At 38.2% G+C, this 22,954-nt stretch overlaps 1 protein-coding gene across 15 annotated transcripts in view; it reads right to left on the bottom strand.

The window, feature by feature from the left end:
• LOC310721244 (adhesion G protein-coupled receptor L3) overlaps nt 1-22,954 on the bottom strand; it is a 306,925-nt gene that overhangs the window by 195,304 nt on the left and 88,667 nt on the right. For all 15 annotated transcript variants that reach the window (XM_083532672.1, XM_083532676.1, XM_083532673.1 and 12 more), the window contains one exon: nt 15,183-15,346. In XM_083532672.1, the coding sequence (XP_083388798.1) occupies nt 15,183-15,237 (55 nt within the window). In that variant the 5' untranslated portion in view covers nt 15,238-15,346. The remainder of the gene's footprint in view (nt 1-15,182; nt 15,347-22,954) is intronic.

Raw genomic sequence — 22,954 nt, 5'->3', positions numbered from 1 at the left:
TGTAATAAAGTTATGATAAAATAAAATCATGTTAATCCTAAATCAATCAAAGATACTGACATTGACAATTTATCTTTAGAAAGACACACACACACACACACACACACACACACACACACACACACACACACACACACGATAATAGCTATACTGGAAAATTATGTAAGGCAAAATAAAACAAACTAACAAACTAATATATATATATATATATATATATATATATATATATATATATATATATATATATATATAAATGATGATCTCCCGTTTTCCCGCGGTTTGAATCTCGCGCCCCCCGTTTTATCACAAAATTGCATTTGCCACATAACTAATTAGCTTGGCTGATTTTTCCGGTCTCTCGCAGATAGCAAGATAGAAAAACTTAAAGGGAATTGTTTTTATGGGGTTTTAAGCTGAAATAATGAAATGTATTAATAACAATTATTAATTATAAAAAGGTAAAAAGTTAATACAGTACAGTACTGTATACATAAAATAGCATTTTTGGGGTGGCGTCTGTTTGTCGATTTTTTTCCGTTTATCGAGGGCGGTTTTGTAACGTGACCTCCGCTATATATATATATATATATATATATATATATATATATATATATATATATATATATATATATATATATATATATATATATATATATAGTCTCAGTTGATGTAAGGCAAAGTAAAACAGAAACTAACTAACTAACAACTAACTAACCATCAGTTTGGTGGTGAATGTTGTTGATAACAGTGAATGTTGTGTAATAATCAATGGTGTTTGGTGGTGAAGGGTGGTGTTTGACCGTAATTGTTAAAAAGTGAATGTTCAGTGAAAGTCTGACTGTTTATGGTGATTTCATGGTGATCAGTTGCTTCATCAAACATTCAAAGTTTATATTGTTCACTATGCACTTTTCAGAAGAGTGACAGTAAATAGGAGTCGAACACATGCACACTTCTTATTGTTATACCACTCACAAAATCTTCTAACACTCATTGCAGAAGAACCTCACCACACAAATGGCTCCAGAGTGGACATTTCTACCTAAGAAAAGCCCAATGAAATTCACTCTTACTCCCTGGTAAGGATTGTAAGATTGGAAATATTGTGCATTTAGGGCATTGATCATATGTGGTATTGTGAGATTTTGCTTATTACATGTTGATTAAACGAATAAAGAAAAGTAATTGTATCTTTTTCTTTGTGCTCAGAAAAATAAAAGGCCATTTTCTCCTTTTTCTGCTTTCAATATTAAAATTAATATTCAATACATAAAAGGAATAAAGCCATTTCCTTTGATTTTAAATCCGTTTCTGTCGGCTTCTGTTCTGTCTATCCATCCGTATTCTTTCTCTCTTTTTCAACTCGGCTACCCACCCACTGAGACCACAGCACTAATTATCAAGAAAATCCACCTTAAAGACCAAACGCCATGCTGAGTGCTGCTACTCGACTCTGACAGCAACAAAGCATGTAAGGAAAAACAATTACAGAAAAGCGATGCGCACCAGTCCGAGGTGTATGAGCTCTACACTGTTGTGTGTGTAAATATATATATATATATATATATATATATATATATATATATATATATATATATATATATACGCATGCTCCGTGGGCAGGGTTAGGAATGGGTCAGGCGTAGACTATCAGCTAAATTAGCCGCAGGAACAAACAAAGCAAAGAACAGTGTTGGAAAGCTGATAAATGTTTAATCCTCTTCACTCCTCATACGCTGCTCTTGTTCTCAGCTGAAAAGCCTTATTGTTGTGCAAAGAGCTGATTGACTTTATTCAGGGTTAAAAAGGGGGTTTTCATTCGCGAGTTGGTTAAAGACATTGAATCGTTTAAACACAGCAATCACTATAATCCCCAAATTACACACAAAACCCAACATGTGACTCAAATAAACAGGTACATCTACGCCCTCTAATAAATGCACCCATTAATTCAAAGGGAAGTGGATTTCGTTTGGTATTTGAACTCATTCCACTTTTCTATTTCAATTTGAACAGAATTGCAAAGAGAAAATTACCCAAGCAACTTTTTTTTTCCCCCACTAGAACACACAAGATCTGGCTTAAAAAGCACTTCGTGATTAGAAGATGAGCTGAATCAGGATTTTTGCCTGTCAAGGTTTTTAGCACTTTTTTGGTTAAACTTCAAGAAATGGATTCTAATATATATATATATATATATATATATAATAAATATCTTGATGTTGATCTTAATCACAATGTTTTGACTCTCAATGTCTCAGGACTAGAAAATTCTCTTGTTGTTTAACTTTTGTTTTTTCATTCTCTTTTGTTTCACGTTGAAGGAATATTTTGCTCTTGTCTTTTCACAAACATGATTTTAAAGCAAACGTGTCAGGATCTCGGCGGCCATCTTGCCGTTTTTCCTGCGCCTCCCGTTATTTAAGGACACCCAAGACTTTAACTCCGAGCTAGATTCTCTTACTGGCTCCCTAGCCCACGAGATTATTCTTGCCACCCAGCCTGCTCTGGTTCATGTTCGTGTTCTGCTCTGCCTCTGGACTTAAACTCTGGACTGTTTTTTGGTTTGTGTTTCTGCTCTGCCCATGTTTCTCTGTTTGCCTGCTCGCTAAATCTTTGTTTTTGCTTTTGCAGAAATGTGAGACCAAGAATGCAGTGCAAGATGAGACCATCTACTGCTAATCGAGGTGACAAAGAAAGGGTGTGATTTATTAGTGACAGGTGACAGTCATGCGCCCAAAAAAATCCAGTTTTGCTTAATCAGGATTGTTTGTTTTGTTTGTAATACTGAATTAAACGTAATAAACTGTAAAAGAAACCTCCAGGTGGAATTCTGACAATTTTTCACTTCATTTAAAATTCTGTAAAGCTGCTTTGAGACAATGTCTGTTGTGAAAAGCGCAATAGAAATAAACCTGACTTGATTTAGTGGAAGAAAAAATTGAGCTGTAACCTATTGTCTACTGCTCTACAGTCAGCATCTACTATAGCACATACCACTAATACTATTAGATCAATTCTGTCAGAACCAGACAAGTAATGAGAGTTTATAGCTGTCAATCAAGACTGTATCCTGCATCTCCAAATCAGCTGCACTTTATTCAAATGCATGGAAAAGCCCTACTAGACGACATTTCTGAACTGCAGACTAATAGAGAAATGCTATTATCTCCTTGCATTTCTGCATTGCTGCGTACATTCTGATTATTGCTTTCAGAGTAGTGTGTGTGTGTGTGTGTGTTTACAGCAGTATGGTGATGCAGTCAAGCCTTATTGAAGCTCAATGTAAATCTCACAGGGGTTTGTGTATGCCACATTTGCATGAGAAGAGCATATGTGCAAATACGGGTATAATCCCCATGATATGAAAAATTATAACCACATGACTGTGTGAGTGTGTGTGTGTGTGTGTGTGTGTGTGTGTGTGTGTCATGTTTTTATATCAAATTGAACCAAATGGCCCAAACTGCAGCTTTTATATGACGAGTTTCCTTTTCATTATTGATGGCGATATTAGAGTTTTTCACGCACAGAATGTTTGCAAAAGTAAAGTTCTTACAGTTTTGGCTTTAATCATCTAGCTATGGATTCAACTGATATGATATTAGGCATTGATATAGGCTGTTTTTTATTCATGTGGTGATATCTGATAAGAACACTTGTACAATGCGGACTTCTTTTCTATAATCTTTGAACTGAGGTTGTGGTATATGGTGTACTAGTAGTAGGGTGGAAGGTACTGGGAAAAACATGCAAACTCCAGACTCCAGGGTGAAGGTAGAATCTGAACCCTTAACCCCAGAGGTGTGAGGTTCTAGTGATGTCTAACCACGTTTGTGCTGAAAATAACCGGTTTTCTTGCATTGTCTTTTTTTTTCCAAGACTGAGTCGAGTCCGGCAATATCCGGCATGTTGCGGTATGATGAAACATCGGAAAATCGATTTAAAGCTATTTGTGGGCTACTGTGCTGGACATAGAGTTTTAATAACAAAAAAATACTAGTTTGTATAGTCATACAGACATACGGTTGGTCAACAACCATTCTCTGGTTTCCAACAGTTTTTTTCAGCTGCCAAGCAATGCAAAGCATTTACACTGTGTGTGTTTGGGGTTTTATCTAGTAAAGGCTAAAAGACAGAAGGCCGCACGGGGGGGCCAATACTTTGTCAAAAATTTAGAATATGCAACGGAAACTGTTGGAAATCATGTTAAATACCAAATTATATTTGCATATTAATCAGCTGTTATACATAAGGCAAAAAGCTTGGGTCTCAAGTACAGGGGTGCCAATACTTATGCCTGCATCATGATGCACAAATTCACGGAGAATGCAAAATGGCCCTTGCTCCTTCATATGGTGTTTGATAGCAGATAATATTTTCCGAATGCAACCTTGGTGGATCTTACGGCTCTTAAGATTTTAGCCTTCAATTCAACAGTAGTGTGTGTGCGCGTGTGTTATTTTTCCTCTCCCCATGAAATTCAAAACGCTAAACTAACACTATATGGAATAATGAAACCTGATTCGCGCTTGTATATTATGCTGTAGAAAAGCGTTCTGAGACGATCCCAGAGTTCAAACTGAGCTTGAACTGAAATTGTCAATAAAATCCTCAGAGGAAAACAATCGTGCAAAATCTTCCGAAACATCTCAATTACCACTTCGAGTGCTCAGTCGGTTTCAAGGAAAATTCCTAATGTTGATCGATGCAAACGGCAAGTTTTCTTCCCGCTAGGTGACTATTTTTCCCTTCACAGTTGCGCCTGCCTTTAACCGGAGCATCTATAAATATTGTATGTGACACTCTGGTGGCTGAAAAATCAATCCTCTTTCTTTTTTTTTTCTTGAGTCAACTGTTATTAACTTTCCATTCTTCTTGCTTGTGTGTTCTGTTTTTGATTTTGATTTTTTTGCAACCAGTTAGCTCTTTTATTCCTATTATCTGCAGCCTGATTACATATCGACTTGCACGACTTATCAACACGATATCGGTGCTCACACTAAGATGGCGTTCGGTAAACGGAGAACAACGACGTGCAAGTCGTTATAAAAGAAATGATTATTGCTTAGAGCTGGACAGCATTAAACACCGAACGGCGTGTGTGGGCCGGTTTTCATGGCGAAGTTACTGTGACGACTCCCTCGTTCCCTCTGCTCTCTTAGATGGTCTCCAATATACACAGTGTGCAAGCTTTTTGACCTTGCAGTCGACACAGTGCCTCATTAAGCATTATTCGTCATGTATAAGTGTGTGTGTGTGTGTGTGTGTGTGTGTGTGTGTGTGTGTGTGTGTGTGTGTGTTGGGGGCGATTGTTGCAACGATCTATTTCTAAAAAAATTGCATGAAGAGGAAGGGCAGGGTTTTGAGGCTCACAGTCTCCAGTCCCTTTACCCCCCTCCAAACCCCCCCCACCCCCCAATATACACAAGTTAAGATGGGTATTGATTTTATCTGTATGAGGAAAATGAAGAACAAAAGGAGGCAGCGGTAAACAAGATGTAATCCGGGGAATTAGAGTGGAAAGAGAATTAAATTAGAATAGAAATAGAAAAAATTAAATTGGACAGCGTAGTTGAGGACGGGGTTATTATTAAGAGAACTCTATATATTTCTATAAAGTGTGGACACGTGTGTCGAAGGCAACAACGCTGATCTGTCAGCAGTACTCAGCTCTTAAGGGCAACCCTCATACACTGAGTACTGGTAGATATGAAAAGCAGCACAATTGTGTCGAATGAACAAAAGAATTCGTTCAGTGCCATCTGTGCTTTCATCTTGATTCCAACTCTCCAGAATAATGTATCTCTCCAACAACGAGCGCACAAATAAAATAAAAAAAAAAGGGCCTGCAATGTGTTGACTTGCAAGTTCATGCTGAAGGCTTCTGCAGTGCCAGTCACTTTGTTTAGCAAATGTCAGTTTGCATGGGAAGGAGCAGTTTTGAAGGAGTGGAGTTCCTGACGTGTTTTCTCTCAAGGCATATGAGCTCAATCTTCATTGATTTACTGCTACCTATGACCAATCTCTTCTGCCCACAATATACTGATTCCAAACATGACTTTTATATAAGAAAGCTCTCTCTCATACAGCTACTCTCATTCCATATGCCTTTAGAGAGAAAAAAATTAAAAATAAAACATTCATTAACCACGTTATTCTGATTAATTGAAGTGGTGGATTCAGAGGTAGAGAATTCATTTAAGAACCCAAGAGTGGCAGCTTCGCGATACCAGAGCTTGAGCCCCGACCTTCCAATCAGTTACCCAAAGTCTTTAACATTGAGCTACCACTTTGACTAAATTAGTGAAAATGATCATTGCACTGTAAATGCACAAGTTAATGTTTTTATATTTATGATTGTATTGTTTATTATTATTTATGGTATTATCATTATTATTTCATTTTCCTTGATTTTATAGTTTTTTCATATTTTATAGCACTAGCACACCATGACAAATTCCTTGTAGATACAACCAATGATACTTGGCGATAAAAATGATTCTGAAAGATGGATAGATCAATTGAATTAATGGATTAATAGATGAATGGATAGATGGATGGACAGGTAAAAGGACGATGGATAGATGGATGGACAGGTAAAAGGACGATGGATGGACGAATGGACGGATGGACGGGCAGGGAAATGGATGGATGGATGGATGGATGGATGGAAGGATAGATAGGCAGGTAAATGAATGGATGGATGGATGGAAAGATCAAACATTTTACAGAGCTTAACTATTCCCAAATAGAGTTTAGTATTACCTTAGCTATACAACAAAAGTCTATTCAATTGTAAACCTATAGCAGGAGTTTAGCTTGCTGGTTACTTTTTATATGAAAAATTATATTCGCATCTATTATCCATTCTTGAATCCATCCATTCTTGAATCCATCCCATTATTAATGTTTCCTCTGTTTTCCTGCTATGGGCTAAGATGGCAACAGGCTAAGAAGGTCAGCCCAGACTTCTCTTTATCCCTGGCCACAGATTACAGCTCTTCATCTGTGTGTAGTGACTGTAAAGAGTAAGGTTGAGTAAACGAGGTTCCTGTCACTAAGCTTACTTTCTGCAGTAGCCTGAGGAGCTCAATAATCTGGAATAGTACATTTAAAGTAGATCCTGAGGTGGTTCAGGTGTTTCTTTCATAATACATATCACAATAATGTCCTGTGATCATCTCTCACTCGAGCTGTTGCTAAATATAACAATTGCTTTATGTTGCAATTCACCGATAAAGTCTCATCATCAGGCCAGTCAAAGAATGTGAATACACGTCTTTTGAACAGATTCAATTACTAAATTTGCTTGGTGCTATCAGTCTTTATTATCTGATCAATTATATTGTAATTAAATCAAAGACGAAGAAAAAAATGATATCAACTGAAAATGTTTCTGACAGGCATATATTAGAGCTGAAATCTTTCGGTGTAGCGCTAATAATGTGCTAAAAAAAATAAGTATATTTTCAATATGGCTTCTCTAAGGTCCGTGTAAAATGCCTCCACATTGCGGAGGTTGCTGCTTCATCGGCTGGAAAACTGTTTAACCCTGTACTAATTAGCCATATCAAACATACACTGTATAGACAAAAGGTTTGCACAAACCTGACCATTTGCTTTTCGAACATCCCATTTAATCCACAGTTGATCCCCATTTGCTTTTATAATAACCTCCACACTTCTGGGAAGATGTTCCACTAGAATTTAAGGTGGGATAGTGACGGATTTACCCACAAAGATGTTAGTAAAGACAGGTACTGATGTAAGGTGAGGAGGGTTGAGGTCAGAGCCTTATAGAAGGCTACTCAAGGTCTTTCACTTCAACTATGTGCACCATATATTCATGGAGCAGACAATGCACAGGGGCTTGGTCATTCTGGAACAGGTTTGAGTCTCCTATTTCAAATGATGGGAAAATTTTATTCTACCACATCCGGAAAAATCCTATGAAATTGTTGGCCTTCCGCATTGTGGTAAATGTTTGGGGAAGAACAGCATGTGGCAGGAAAAGCCAATTGTCCCAGTACATTTGTCGGTATAGTATATGCGGTAGAGAATGCATGAACTTGGTAAACAAAGCTTCGATTCAGTCAGACTTGTGAAAGCTATGAATTCCTGAACACATCCTTCTAACTGAAATTTACACAAGGTTACCAAACAATGAGCTTTTGCACTGCAGCATAAATAATAAAAAACAGGCATAATCTGTAAAAAAAAAAAAAAAATAGCTATGCCGTTGACAAGCGTGAAACATACAGCGCTGGGATTTAAGGCAGTGTTAAAATGGAGCTTGACAAGGAGCGCTGAACTTTTAGAGCCCACCGTGAATTTAAGTGAGCCACCCAGGCACACACTGTGGGTTCTGAAATATTAAACCCAAAAGGGCAGAACACATAACCTGAATTCAGATCACTCTGCTCCAGACTGCCCAAAGAACCATAGTTCAGCCTGTCGCAATTCCCTGAAACCTTTAAAGGGCACGTGGGCTGTGTGATCCATAAATAACCGGCAAGTCTTATCTTCGTTGAGGATGTGACTGCCAAACAGATGGATTCGGAAAAGCGTCTGGAGGAGCTCCTTAGAACCAAGCAAATATGTCAAAACTTCAGCGTTTGACCTTGAGCTGCGATACAGATTCAAGGCAAAAAATTTCAATCATTTCAAGTGAAGAAAGAAAATGAGGGAGCGCAAGAGGGGGGTGTGGGGTGTGTGCAAAGGGAGACAGGAATAAAAATCGACCAACTGCATTGGATTTGCCATGAAGTGAACATGATCATTTTATTTATGGTTTCGCTGTGTATAAATAGTGCAATGGTTCCTCCAAGGTTCATCTAATATATATGTAAATACACCGAATTGAAAGTTACTGTATGTTGCACTTTAGCTTAAAAGTAATTGGTTTATTCCGAATCTCGCCCCATGCCGTTCGTATTGAAGAAAAAACAAAAAAGTAAGAAAAAAAAAATAAAATCAAAATATTTTCTAATTCAAAACCCAATGCACCCGGAAAGACAGCAAGCGAGCAGGATATTAGCAACAAGCTGAAATATTGATAAGACAGAACATCGAGCACAGGGGGGGGTTTGAGGCGAGAGTGAGACAGCCATCAGCAGATGCAGCGTCGTAAAAACACAAACAGCCATTTTACACTTCCCCGCCAAGATCAATGCTTAATTTAGCAATCTCGCCAAAGAACGACGATTTCCTGAGAAAATGACACCACGAGACGTGTCGGCGTTAATAAACTGGATTCCAAACAACCCTGAGGAATTTGTGCGTATTTGTGACTAAAGGAAAAAAAAAAAAGTTTCGTTTTTGTGTGACGGAAAAAATGCTAAATTGTCCCGTCGATCAGTGTGTAAACAAGAACAGGACAAGAGCGTACTTAATCAATGATGCTTGTATTCTCTTGCTGGGTCCAGAATTCTATATATGAGGAAGAAGCAAAAAAGTGTTTCAAGTAGCTTTATATGGGGTTACTGGCTTTTGGGGTAATCTGGGAAATCAGGGTCATTTAAAACAAAACAAAAAGTCTCAGCTAAGTGTATATCATTGATTTTGATTATATACCGTATTTTTCGGACTATAAGCCGCTACTTTTTTCCAACATTTTGAACCCCGTGGCTTAAACAACGAAGCGGCTAATTTATGTATTTTTCCTGGGTTTTTCCCGGTTTCACAAACTTCAAGCCAAAAAACTGAACCCTATAACATTAGACTAATGAAATTTCCAAACGGAAACGGAAACGAAAAAAAAAAAAAAAAAAAAAAAAAAAAAAAAAAAAAAAAAACGCACCTCACCTGTGTTCTGAGCTGCACGGCATCGGGAGAAAAAACTTTTTTTTTTTTTAAACGCACAACGATAACAGAAGAAAGACTCCCGAGAGAAATCGTTGTGAAAGGAAGGAGGAAGACAGTGAACAATGACTTTCTTGGTCGGCTACTGTTTAGATACAAGCCGTTGTAACGCGTTGAGTCTGGGTGAAGAGAGAGCTCGCTAACTCCAGTTACAACAGAAATCATATGAGCACAGACAGGTTTCCAAAACTTGTCCTTTTTTATTTTTCTTGGCAACAGCGTTACGGGTTAGTAAAAGAAACTTAGAAATGAGCATCAGAAAATAATAAGGACATATTCCTCGGTCTTGCACACACTGTAATACCGGAAAAATGCTGTGTCGATCTTTTCCCAAAATACTGCTATGCTCCTAAAGGAAGCGCAACATATTTCACCCGTTACACCGTGTGTAACATGTCTTTCTTTAAAGCCTGTGTAAAGTACATTAGTGTAGACACGGCTTATACACAGGTGCGGCTTATTTATGTTAAAGATAAAAATATTTGTAAAATTCAGTGGGTGCGGCTTATATATGGGTGTGCTTTATAGTCCGGAAATTACGGTTATTGATTATATGATTTAGAAGTGTCCTTCTATTACTATCAATAATTAATTGTTGTTTCTGGGCTAAAAAATCTTTTGTGGAGTCATCCATGTTTTTTTTCCCCTTCACTTCACACACTGAATGTCCTGAGGTGGGAAATTACATTATCGCAACGCAGGTCAATCCGCACCTCTCCAAGAAGAGAATTCGAGAACTGAACAGCGCTGTAGTTCAAACGAGAAAAAAAAAAAAAAAAAAAAAAACTCCTCTGATGCGACCCGGTTAAAGACAAATTACAACTAAACACATAATACTTTGCTTTCTTCCTCGCCCATAACCGCACTGTTCAGAAATAACATTTCCCACGATGCCTTTATATAGAGTCAAACATCAATAACGGTCACAACACCCTTCCCAAGAGCGGCGCAAGTCCTCTTATTGTTCCCGCACTCAGAGATCCCATGCGGCTCGGCTGCCACGTAGTGCACAAGTCAATGCTGACCATATTAAAAATCTATTGGACAAAAAAGCAGCAGCGAGTTTTCCAGAGTATTACCTTTCCCAGACATCTAAAACATCAGATGCAACTGGGGTCAATTCCTTATTCACACATTTCATTGACAGAAATCCGCCCACGCTCTTTCTGACTCATTCTTTTCTCGGCTGAATTGACCGCCTTGCAGTAAAGGCACTTTTATTGCACTGAAGATATGATCCATCCTGCCTCTAGCTGCTAGCTGAGAGCCATAACTGCTGTTCTCGCTGTTCATGGGTGTGCCGGTGTGAGAATTTTGCTTCTCTCTCTCTCTCTCTCTCTCTCTCTCTCTCTCTCTCTCTCTCTCTCTCTCTCTCTCTCTCTCTCTCTCTCTCTCTCTCTCTCTCTCTCTCTCTATATATATATATATATATATATATATATATATATATATATATATATATATATATAAACCCAAAAAACTCCACAAGATGAAATGTGCATCTTCCTGTGAACCCCAGCGAGTTCCCTTTTTTTATTTACATACTCAACTCACATGCTAGCCTCATCCAATCCAATCATCTTTTTCCTCTAATTTTTTTTCTCTTTTTTTTTTTTTAAATAATGCTGAGAGAGCAGAAAGAGAAAAGAGTGTGGCCCCCTAAATGAAGCCCCTGCGATCATTTTTACAGCCACACAACTCTTCATATGAAAGAATTGTATTTTATCTGCCGTCCTACACACACACACACACACACACACACACACACACACACACACACACACACACACACACACACACACACACACACACACACAAAATTATTAAGGCCTGTATTTCCGGTGTGCGTTTTATTATGCGGTAATTATTTTTTATTAGAAAGAAAATGCCGAGCACACAAAGACAAACAAACTCAAGTTCTTTTTTTTTATTAATACTAGGCGAAAAGGCATTAGTGAAAATAATTAGACGAGTTTAGAGAACACTCAGAGGCCCGTGCGGTATTAACAACTGCCCCTGAAATAGGAAATTAATTAACGGTGTCAGACAGGCTGAAATATCCTGACTGACAGAAAACTATTCTTATACATCTCTCCCTGTGAAGCCTGAAGAGTCGTTCATGAAGAGACACGCATATATATATACACATTCTAATAAACAGGGTGTGGAGATGGTGGAGATGGTGAGATTATTTAACATACCAGAAGGGGACAGTGTGCAGTATTATGAGCAAATCAAAAACCTGAGACTACCCTAACATTACTACTAGTTAGAAAAAAAGAAAAGTGTAAGACAGGCAAAAGAAGGAAGGAAGGAAGGAAGGAAGGAAGGAAGGAAGGAAGGAAGGAAGGAAGGAAGGAAGGAAGGAAGGAAGGAAGGAAGGAAGGAAGGAAGGAAGGAAGGAAGGAAGGAAGGAAGGAAGGAAGGAAGGAAGGAAGGAAGGAAAAAACAGGGATAAAAAAGGCAGAGAAAGGACTAAGGGAATGAGAGAAAAAAAGAATGGACAGAAAAGAAAAAAGAAAGAGAGAGAGAGAGAACAGAGATAGAGTAAGACAGAAATAATAAAATAATAGATAAAAGAAAAATAGACTCAATGGAAACAGCAAGAAAACTAGAAAGCAATTAAGAGAGGAAGAACAAGATGAAGGAAAGTGTGAAAAGAAAAAAAAATACAGAGAAAGCAATAAAGATGAGAAACATGAGTAAAGGAGAAAATGGCTGGGATGGAGAAGCAGGAGTGTGAATGAGATGTTTCTCCAGAGTTCTTTGAATGGTTAATGGGTCTAACTACACTTTCTTGGACCTTCTGTAGTAAAGAAAACACTACAATATAGAACTAGAGAGGGTCCATGAGGGACAAGGAACACACTCTGCTCCGGTATTCTGGTACAGTCTGGTACGGTTTTTTTCCTGGTTTAGACTTAGATACACTTTATTGATCTCTTGGGGGGGTTCAAATGAATGAAACAGGCAAATTGTCATTGTATGTATGTGTGTGTGTGTAAAATCACCGTAATGTAACACACTCACTGGTTCCACGCTGGAAAAAATAGAGACAGTTTACCAAACAGAGCTTCTTTATTTACTTTCATTTCCACACATTTGCGGTTCGGGACGCCTTTCCATCTTGACGCCCACCGTTCAGCAACTCCTGGTTCCTGGTGCACCACCCCACAAAGCTGTCCAAAAGTCCTCTGTACTCTGATTCCTGCCCATCTCTAATACACCCCACCACTGTGAGGCATAGACATCAAGCCAAAAAAGACTGGAAGGTTCTAATTATTGTCGGTCATCATTGTCGTCTGGGAGAATCTTACTTTCGCTTCATGAGGGCAGGAGAAGTGTTGCAACAGGAACTCAAGAGGGGGAAAACGTGGAAGCTCTTTGGTCTTCTCTTGCTCTGATTGGCTCAGACGAACCTCAAATCTTCGAACATTCACGCTCCGTAATTTTTTTTCTCTCTCCATTGGGTGGCATGAATGAAGACAATAAGCAAACGTACCAAAAATGTGCCTTTTTTTTTTTCTTTCATAAAGGTCTTCTTGTACTCCAGCCTGCACTCAAAGTCCAAAGATCCAGTAACACAGAGATACCTTTCTGTCTGTCTGTCTTTTTCCTTTTTTATTCCTCTGTGTGGCTAAATCCATTCATAGCTCAGTGTGTCAGACTCGCATTATAAAAAATGTGTGTCACTTTGGAGGGTCACGTTCTTCCACCAGCCTGTGAGGCCTTATCTCACATCAACACATCTACACACACACACACACACACACACACACACACACACACACACACACACACACACACACACACACACACACACACACACACACACACACACACACACACACATATATATATATATATAAAAAAAAAAAAAAAAAAACACACTGTATGATTACAAAAGTGTTGCCGGATAATTCTGCCTGAAGGGAACGGTTTGAAGCGAGGCAGAGAGACTGCTTCCCCTCGACTTTCTGCTTCACACTATATTTCCCTTGCGTCCTTTTCTGCAGTCTTCCACATGCACAATGTCTACCTCAACCGCAGTAATCAGGCTCTTCCAGGAATAGGTGTGGGTATTGTGATTTAAGGCGGCTCCATGGTGGAACTGCCAGAGTCTGGATGCTTGGACAACGCCACACGCCCAAATCGGACAGAGCCTGGGCAATATCACTCAGACAGACAGTGACAAAGTGGACATGGAGGGGAATTGAGCTTGGTCACGGCCGCCAGATTCAACACCATGATCCGTGAACCACCAAGGAAGTTCCACACTTTCGGTATATTTGGGTTTGGCAAGTTTGTGCTGTCTAGGAAACAGATCTCTGGTCCATTCATTGGAACTCGGGTGTGTACCGGACTATGGGGGATTCTTGATTTCTGTACGATTGGAAGACATGACATAACTAAGGACTTGAGAACCTAAGCTGACTATTTCCATACAGGCACAATGCCAAAGTCTGTAAAGTTCTTAAATAGATTTAACTTCCTGGTACTTTGTGTTGGGTGTAAGCTTACCAAAATGATTATTTCGGTATTTTTGGTTATTGTATTCCTTTAACATCACGCCTTAAAGATCACTCTCCCTTGTTTTTTGTATTCAAATATTAAAAGTATTGGGACACCAGACTTTTCCATCCATATGTGCTTCTTCCCCAAACTGTTACCACAAACTTGAAAGCACACAATTATACAGGATGTCTTTGGATGTCTTTGGATGTAGTGGTATAACATTTTCCCTTCACTTGAACTAGGAGACCCAAACCTGTTCATTACATGCTTTGGACTGGAAGATTGCTGAACATTTTTGGGCCGAATTGGATCTCTTACTGCACCCCAGATGAAGGGTGTCAAAATGTGTGTCCTATCCAAAAAAATCCATTTGTAACATAATGCTGTAAAGAGTACATGAGGAACAGCAGCAAAAAAATATGATGTGCATTAATCTCTAACTATACACCAACAAGCCAATGGGAAGAACACAAAATAAATGAAATGAACTATTTTGCAAACATGCCGCATGTAGATCCACTTAAAATGCGTCCAACCTGTTCCTATCTTTATTAATGACTTCACACTATCAAATGAACTAAATCTTCAAGACCAGCGTTCCGTCTACCAAGTCTTCTCTTACTCCCAGAGTGGAGCTTAATCTAAATTCAAATTAATTTATCACTCTCTGGAGCTAGCGGAATTCATTAGCCAAGCTTCAGGGACATTTTCCTGTTTAGCCATCTACTTTCGTGCTCAGTTGTAAGACATCTCATAATCCTGCTTTATGAATTATTCAAAAGTTTGCAGGGAAGATTACTCACCCAAAGCCGCAGGGCCCAGCAGGCTGGCCAATAGGAGCATCCGAAGCGCCCACATGGCCCCACCCCTTTTCCGCTCCCTTCTATTGATTGGCCAATACAGGTGCAAGATGCAGAAACTCGACTAAACTCAAGATGGGGACGGGGGTACGCCACTAGGGTGTCTCCTGAACACAAACACACACAAAAAAATAGCTTTGTTAGTAAAAAAAAAATATTCAGTGTTTACCAACATCTCAGTTCGTAGTGCACTGAACAGTTCATGCTCTATACACACCAGGTTCAGTTTATAAACAGCAGTTTAGTAATTAGCTAATCTGATTCAGGTGTAATACAGTGGGGAAAAACAAGCGTGCAGTGCAGGAGAGCCTCCAAGAGCTGGCGAACGCTGAGCTGTTTCAAAAGTGCAACGTCCCTGAACAAAAGGTGTTTTTTCTTACAGTCACATTGGAACCTTTTAAAAGCCGGAGTAGACGCTTTGGATCAATTTAGCGATAAAAATAAATAGAAAAGTGGGGAATACATTTTTTTGAAAATGAAATCTTAATTGCACAGACATTAGTGTTTGAAAATAAAATAATCTCACGACAATTAATGATTTTTTGTCCTCAAGCAATCACAATTTTGTCCTTCCAATTGCAACTCTGTTGGGAGAAATGAGCATAAAGTAAAATGAATAAAGAAAAAAAAAAGAAATACATTTTATAATTACATTTAAATTTGTTTTGTCTATGTATTTATTATTAAAAAAAAATAATGATATTGAAATATTAATAATTCCTTCCAACATAGTTAAGGCTCATGGTCCCATGTTTGCAATTTAGTGAATCAGTGTAGATTTATTTGAGGTTTTGAAGCACTTTTGTACACCGCTCCGGATAAGGGCGTCTAGTAAATGCCGCAGATGGAAATGTAAATGCAATGAGAGAGATCTTTTTCTTGAAATCTTGAAAGGATACAATATGCATTTGATCAGCATGTCAAACCCAGAATATCTGTTTTGTGTCCCCATATCCTGAATAGAAATCTAACAATCATTGCATGTGTTATTTATAGTCATACACACAGCAACCAATTTCTAAGGAACATCTCTTGCTCATTCATCCAGTTGTAGGTCAAGAGCTTTATAAAAGATCAGAATGGGGAACGCTGATCGGCTGGTTCTAGAGGGCTTGGTTTCCAGAATTTAAAGTCAAGTCAAGAAGAAATCAAAAAGCTTTTATTGTCATTTCAACCATAAATAGCTGATATTGTTGAAAGACTTATGATCAAACTCTTGATGTCACCCAAATGAGGATGGGTTCTCTCAAGGTTTCTTCCTCATAACATCTAAGGGAGTTGTTCCTTGCCACAGTCGCCATGGCTGCTCATCAGGGATAAATGCACACCATTTACCTTGACTGTTGATTTCTGTAAAACTGCTTTGAGATAATGTCTGTTGTGAAAAGCGCTATAGAAATAAACTTGACTTGACTTGACGCGGTAATCTGTGAAATGAGACAATGTTTCTCCAGAACCCTGGTGCTACATAAAATGACAGAGCTACATCACACATCATAGAGCTACATAACACAGAGCTAAGACTGAAGTAAGTTGTCCACAAATTACTCCAGTCCTAACATATCACGTGATTTTGTCACACCAAAAAACAAAAACACAGGCTGATATCAGAAATATCTTGTTTATCAGAGAGGCCACGAGAATAAAAACTAGAATGAGTTAACTTGACATTAAAGCTGCAGTAACCCTTTACGACCACGCTGAGCAGAAAAGCATCTAAAAATGAATCAAATTTTGAAGTGGAGGAGCTACAAAGCTACAAATAACATCTGGTTTCACACCCGTCAGTCAAAAATCTAAGGCTTCAGTGGATAGAATTACAGAAACAGACCAGCTGTAGAATGGAAAAAAATATCACAAAGTCTGACTCACTGTTAATAGAAAAATAAATAAATAAGAGAATGAAAATGCATGATCTAATGACGAGGTTCATCTCTGAGCAATGACTTAAGTCTCATCTCACTTGTTCTTGATCAGTTTCTCCAATATGGATATGGGAATATCAGTTACACAGTGTCAGGCGGAAGAACGTGCCGGAAACCGAAGTGCAATTCACGCGGTTTAATGAAGAAACAAAGGGCAAATGCAGAAAACGGCAAACCAGAGCTAAGCTCCAGGTTTAGCAAAACCTGGTGAATACTATGACTGGAGAAAGTTCAGAGAACTAAACAGAGTCCCATAAAATATGAAAACCAAACTAACCACGTAGCATACGTCACTTGGGTAATCCAGCAATGTTCATCAGCCTACACTGTAGAACAGACAATGAGCTTGGTGGGGAATGGAGGTTATATAGTCTGGAGGCTGATGAGTGCCAGGTGTAGATGATTAGTAGGTAGGAGAGCTGCCTGGAGTGATAGGTGGGTTAGGTGAAGGTGTGGCTGGTGGATCCTTGACACACAGACACCAGGAGGTGTACGAAAGATATCTGATTGGTTTATTGACAGAGAGAATGCATATACCGTATAGACCTCTGTAATGATTATGAGATGATTAAGTTACATATCAGTGCATGATGATGAAAAACATTATTGAAGGTCATATTGTTCTTGTACAGTTTTTGCCACATGTGTAATTATCTATCATAAAGATGCGACAGACGCAGCATGCCAATATCACAAAACAAAAAAACAAAACAAAAAAAAACTAGGTTAACTCCTCCTGGTAAAATAACTGAATAAGTGATTTGGAATATTACCTAACATCTAATGTTTGAGACATTTTGTTTGCCCATGGTGTTGATTCAATGAATCGCTCGTCTTATTTTTTTATATAAATTTTGGTTAATTTCAAAGAAGACTGCCAATATTTTACGGATTTTCACACCGATCGCTTCCTACAGGCAGTACACTGTAGTCTAGCTCGCCATGATGACGGTTTTCCATATGAAATCGCACCACCCTGTTTTTGTGTTGATGAGATTCCAAATAAACATTTCGAAACATCTTTTTCTGTCCCCGAAAGAATCTTTTGTGCGAATCCCGCATGTTGTGAAAGACTATAATTTCTGCCAAAAAAAAAAAAAAAAAATGCAACACCCCGTGAATTTAATCACATTCGACAAATGATCAGAATATTGTTTGGCGGGAAAGTGTTGATTAGAACTCGTAGCGTTCGATGCGTGACAAACATCTCATTACATCATTACAGGAACCCGGTTTGGTTGCGGCAAATGCGCGGCTCGCGTGTGGAAAAACAGCGACGTGAAAAAAGTGTTTGCTTCACGCTTATTGTAACGTAGACTTGCCATTGTTTCTGTAGCGTGTATTAGTGGTGAAAGAAAATGTGACGTTAGGGGAAAGGGGGGTGGGGGAAAGTGTGGGTGTTGGTGAGGTTGCTTTCCTTCCAACTTCCTTCCTCTCTCACAAAAATCCATTAGTTTTTATCCAACACATGAAATCCCATCATGAACTTTTTAAAAACCAGTAAAAAGGAAAACCCCACAATGGAAATACTTTGATATAAAATGAATTTGTGGTGCTAATTTAATAATTCGTATAAATATAAATAAAATGTATTCATTAATTTGTAATTCATTAATTAATAAACAGTTTAAGTTTAATGGATTAGGGAATACAATCGCTATGAACTGTTTAACACTTGAGTCTCCATTAGCAAGCCTTAACAATGAACTGTAATGATTGGATTTTTGGTTTCATCCAAATGAGGACGCATGTCCTTTTGAGTCTGGTTTATTTCACATTTACATTTGTGGCATTTAGCCGACGTCCTTGTACAAAAGTGCTTTGAGTCTCTAGCAATTAATAAATCTACACTGGTACGCAAGATTACAAACTTAATATAAATATAACTTGAATTCCACAAAGCAAACTTGGAAAGTGCTAATTTTAATATTTCAGGAAGAGGTAGGTCTTCAACCGTCGCTTGAAGATGTCAGGGACTCCGCTGTACGGACATCTAGGGGAAGTTCATTTCACCACCTCGGTGCCAGAACAGAGAAGAACCTTGAAGTATATTTATCTCTCAGGAACCCTACTGGTTCCTCAGAGGAGTTTTTCCATGCCACTGTTGCTATTTTGTAATCTATTTATTTCTGTGAAGCTGCTTTGGGACAATGTCCATTGTTAAACACACTATACAAATACAATTGAATTCATTTGTTGCTTCATGCTGTATTTCCAGTACAAACTCCATCATCAACCCTGACGATGTCACGGGGAGACCTAAAAGAACCCAGACGTAAATTGAGACATCGGTGCAATCGCTGGAATGTCCCAGAATGCTATACAGCACAAAGGCTCGGCTTGACTCGTCAGATGAGAAGCCCGACCGACTAAAGTACTAAAACTACATGGGTTGGTTCAGGCTGACATGAAGCGACGGCTAAATCCCACCGGTAGTGCTAACGGCACTGTGAGTAATGTAGCAAAGTGAAAACAGACCAACACGTCGATGAAGGTCATTTCTGGGTGGCTTGTTCGGATCAAAATAAATAAGAAAGTAAATAAAACAAACATATTCCTTTCATCAACACAGTGTACACTACAGCGGCAGATCAAAACGAAGCCGGTTGCGAGTATCGCTCTGTTAGGGCTGTTGGGAGGGCCAGGAGGATCAGAGAGAACAGAGTCCCTCTTGGGAGATCCGGAGCGGCGAGTGCCACCGCTGAATCCCTGACGTCAGCATGTGTGTATGTGTGTGTGAGTGTGTGTGCAACTTTGTTAGGCTTTTTTTTGTTGTTGCTCGGTTCTGATTCCGGGGCGTCAGCAAATGCACTGTTCTTTTTTTTTTTTTTTACTACTTTTTTTTGCAGGATACGCCAGAACTGTCACAGGGTTGTCGGGCAGCACGGGGAAGAAACTAAAGGCCGACTCAGAATAAACTCTGAGTGGAAAAAAGTATAATAATGAGTAAAATCCAGAAAAATAAAGGGTACCAGAAAGTGGTGAAGAAAAAAAAAATAGATCAATGATTGAAAAAGACTTCTTGATGAGAGAGGCCCTGTAAAGAAACATCTAGAATGGGTTGAATAGACAGGAAAGCTACAGTAACTCAAACAGCCACTCTTTACAACCATGCTGAATAGAAAAGCATCTCAGAATGCATCAAACCTTGAGGTGGATAAGATATAAAAGAAGGAGATGACATCTTTTCCCACTCTTTTATGCCAAACATAAGAATCTTAAACTATAGTAGATATAGATTCACAGAAACTAAAAGGCTGAAGGTTGGAAAATACCTGGTCACCAGGTCTTTTTTGATCTTGAACTGTTCCATTAAAGTGGTCAGTGAGTGAAGTGAAGATCAATAACATTTCTTTCGGCTTCTCCCATTAGGGGTCGCCACAGCGGATCATCCGCATGTTTGATTTGGCACATGTTTTTACGCTGGATGCCCTTCCTAACGCAACCCTCCCCATTTATCCGAGCTTGGGACCGGCACTAAGGCTTGTGCAACCCTAATGGCTGGGGTTGGTTCTGTCAATATTTGTTTTAAAACTGTTAATTATTAGAGTAGCTTCTGTCATTTCAGGTGAAAAAGCAAGCGAGAATTATATTTCTTAATATATTTATTGTTAATTGCATACAAATCTTTTAACACAGTTTTTTTTTTTTTTTTACATGAGCTCAAGTTCACATTTTAAATTATATCTTTACCAAGAAGAAGAAAAACTATTTTTTAAAAAAATTGAAAATTATAACTATAATAATGAGGATAATAAACTGCAATAATATGCTACATAAACAAAACTTTAATACTATATAACACTATTGATATATTAGAATGATTTAATAATCTTTTTTCTGTAGATTTATTTACGTAAAAAATATTTTTTCTAGATATTGTATTCAATTGCAAATGTTATGCGTGCATAAAAAATTGCATAAATGGCGGACGATCAAATGGCTGTAACCATTCCTCGAGTAACTCGGGTGCGCAAACAAACGCTTGACGTGGTGCTTAGAAGTGCGGTGCTTTGTGGGAAACGTAGTCCCTGTTCATAATCATCACAATTATTTTTATACCGTAAATATCACACACGCTGCAAGTGAACATTTTTGATGTAATTTGACCACTTTTCCTAATCTCACATGCCTGAAGCATGCAAAAGCTCCCGCAGAAGCACGCAAAGCAATCGAAATGAGCCAGGTATCAGAACAGAATCTCATTAAGCCCTAATGAGCTCTGGATGTGTTTTCATTTGACATGTGAATACAGGGGGAAAAAATCAAATCATATCAATACAGGACCAGAATGTTTTTTTTTTATGTTGTTGGTTCTTATTAAAGGATTTCACCTTGAAGGAAGTCTAGAGAGACAAAGACGAAGCACATAAGACAAGGCAGCATCACTGGCGTTCATTAACACGCTCACAGACAGACAGACATGCCAACAATTACACACACACACACACACACACACACACACACACACACACACATCCCTAGAGAGAGACATGGGATTGGTGTATTTGATAAGTTTGCCCAGAGTTGGCAGTAAATGTCGTTTTGCAGCAGACAGCTTCATTACCCACTCACACGTTGGTGCAAACTTTCTAATCAGTGTTTGCTGGCACTGATTACGCACTGAGAGCGACGCCCACTCTCTGTGTTTCAATTAATTGCACTTTTTAAGCTTGATCTGCTTCAACTAGAGGAGCAGCTTAGAGCAGCACCGAGGCATTTAGTGGGAAAAGAAGGACAGATAAGGGTGATTAGTGAAACCATGCTGCGAAATATAAAAAAAAAAGAAAGGAAACAAATGACATGAAGGGCAGAGTAAGAGAAGGGAGGTTAAAGCGAGCAAAAAAATCTAACTTATAGCTTCATTTATCAAAGAAATTAGTCAAATTTACTGACACAACAACTGTTCTTGTAATAAGATAAGATAAGATAAAATAAGATATACCTTTATTCGTCCCACAGTGGGGAAATTTCTTTGTTACAGCAGCATATATATATATATATATATATATATATATATATATATATATATATATATATATATATATATATATATATAGAATATACACATACTATAATATACAGTATATACACAGTACAATGTATAAATACAATAAGAGAAGAAAAAAGTACGCATTGCAGGTAGTATTTCAATGCACAAATAACACAAATAATGCACAAATAACAAAGACGAATGAAAGATCATGAAGCGTGATACCTGTTATGTAATTAAAATTTTTCCTGTAAAACTGTAAATTTGTGCCATCTTTTAAAATGTTCTTATATCTCATATATCAGAATATTCAGCAAAGTCCAAAATGTTAAATACGATAATGCGATTTTATGTAATTTTATGAGATAATGTGGCAGAATTCTGAGATGTCCGAATAAATAGATACGTTAACACAAATAATAAATCACACAATAATTATTTTACAATTTTAAGAAAATGTTTAAATGTTTCATAATGATTTTTGCTTGTTTAGAATTTTGAGACAGGTCAACAATAAGGGCAACTCTGATATACTATATAAAAATGGGATAAGTAAAAAATCCGAAGTTGAAAAATTATATTAAAAATTGATATACAGTACAGACCAAAAGTTTGGACACACCTTCTCATTCAAAGAGTTTTCTTTATTTTCATGACTATGAAAATTGTAGAGTCACACTGAAGGCATCAAGGGCTATTTGACCAAGAAGAAGAGTGATGGGGTGCTGCGCCAGATGACCTGGCCTCCACAGTCACCGGACCTGAACCCAATCGAGATGGTTTAGGGGTGAGCTGGA

The sequence above is a fragment of the Silurus aristotelis genome, assembly GCF_946808225.1.
Source record: "Silurus aristotelis genome assembly, chromosome: 27".
NCBI classification, from domain to species: domain Eukaryota; kingdom Metazoa; phylum Chordata; class Actinopteri; order Siluriformes; family Siluridae; genus Silurus; species Silurus aristotelis.
This window is presented reverse-complemented; position numbering and strand designations above follow the sequence as displayed.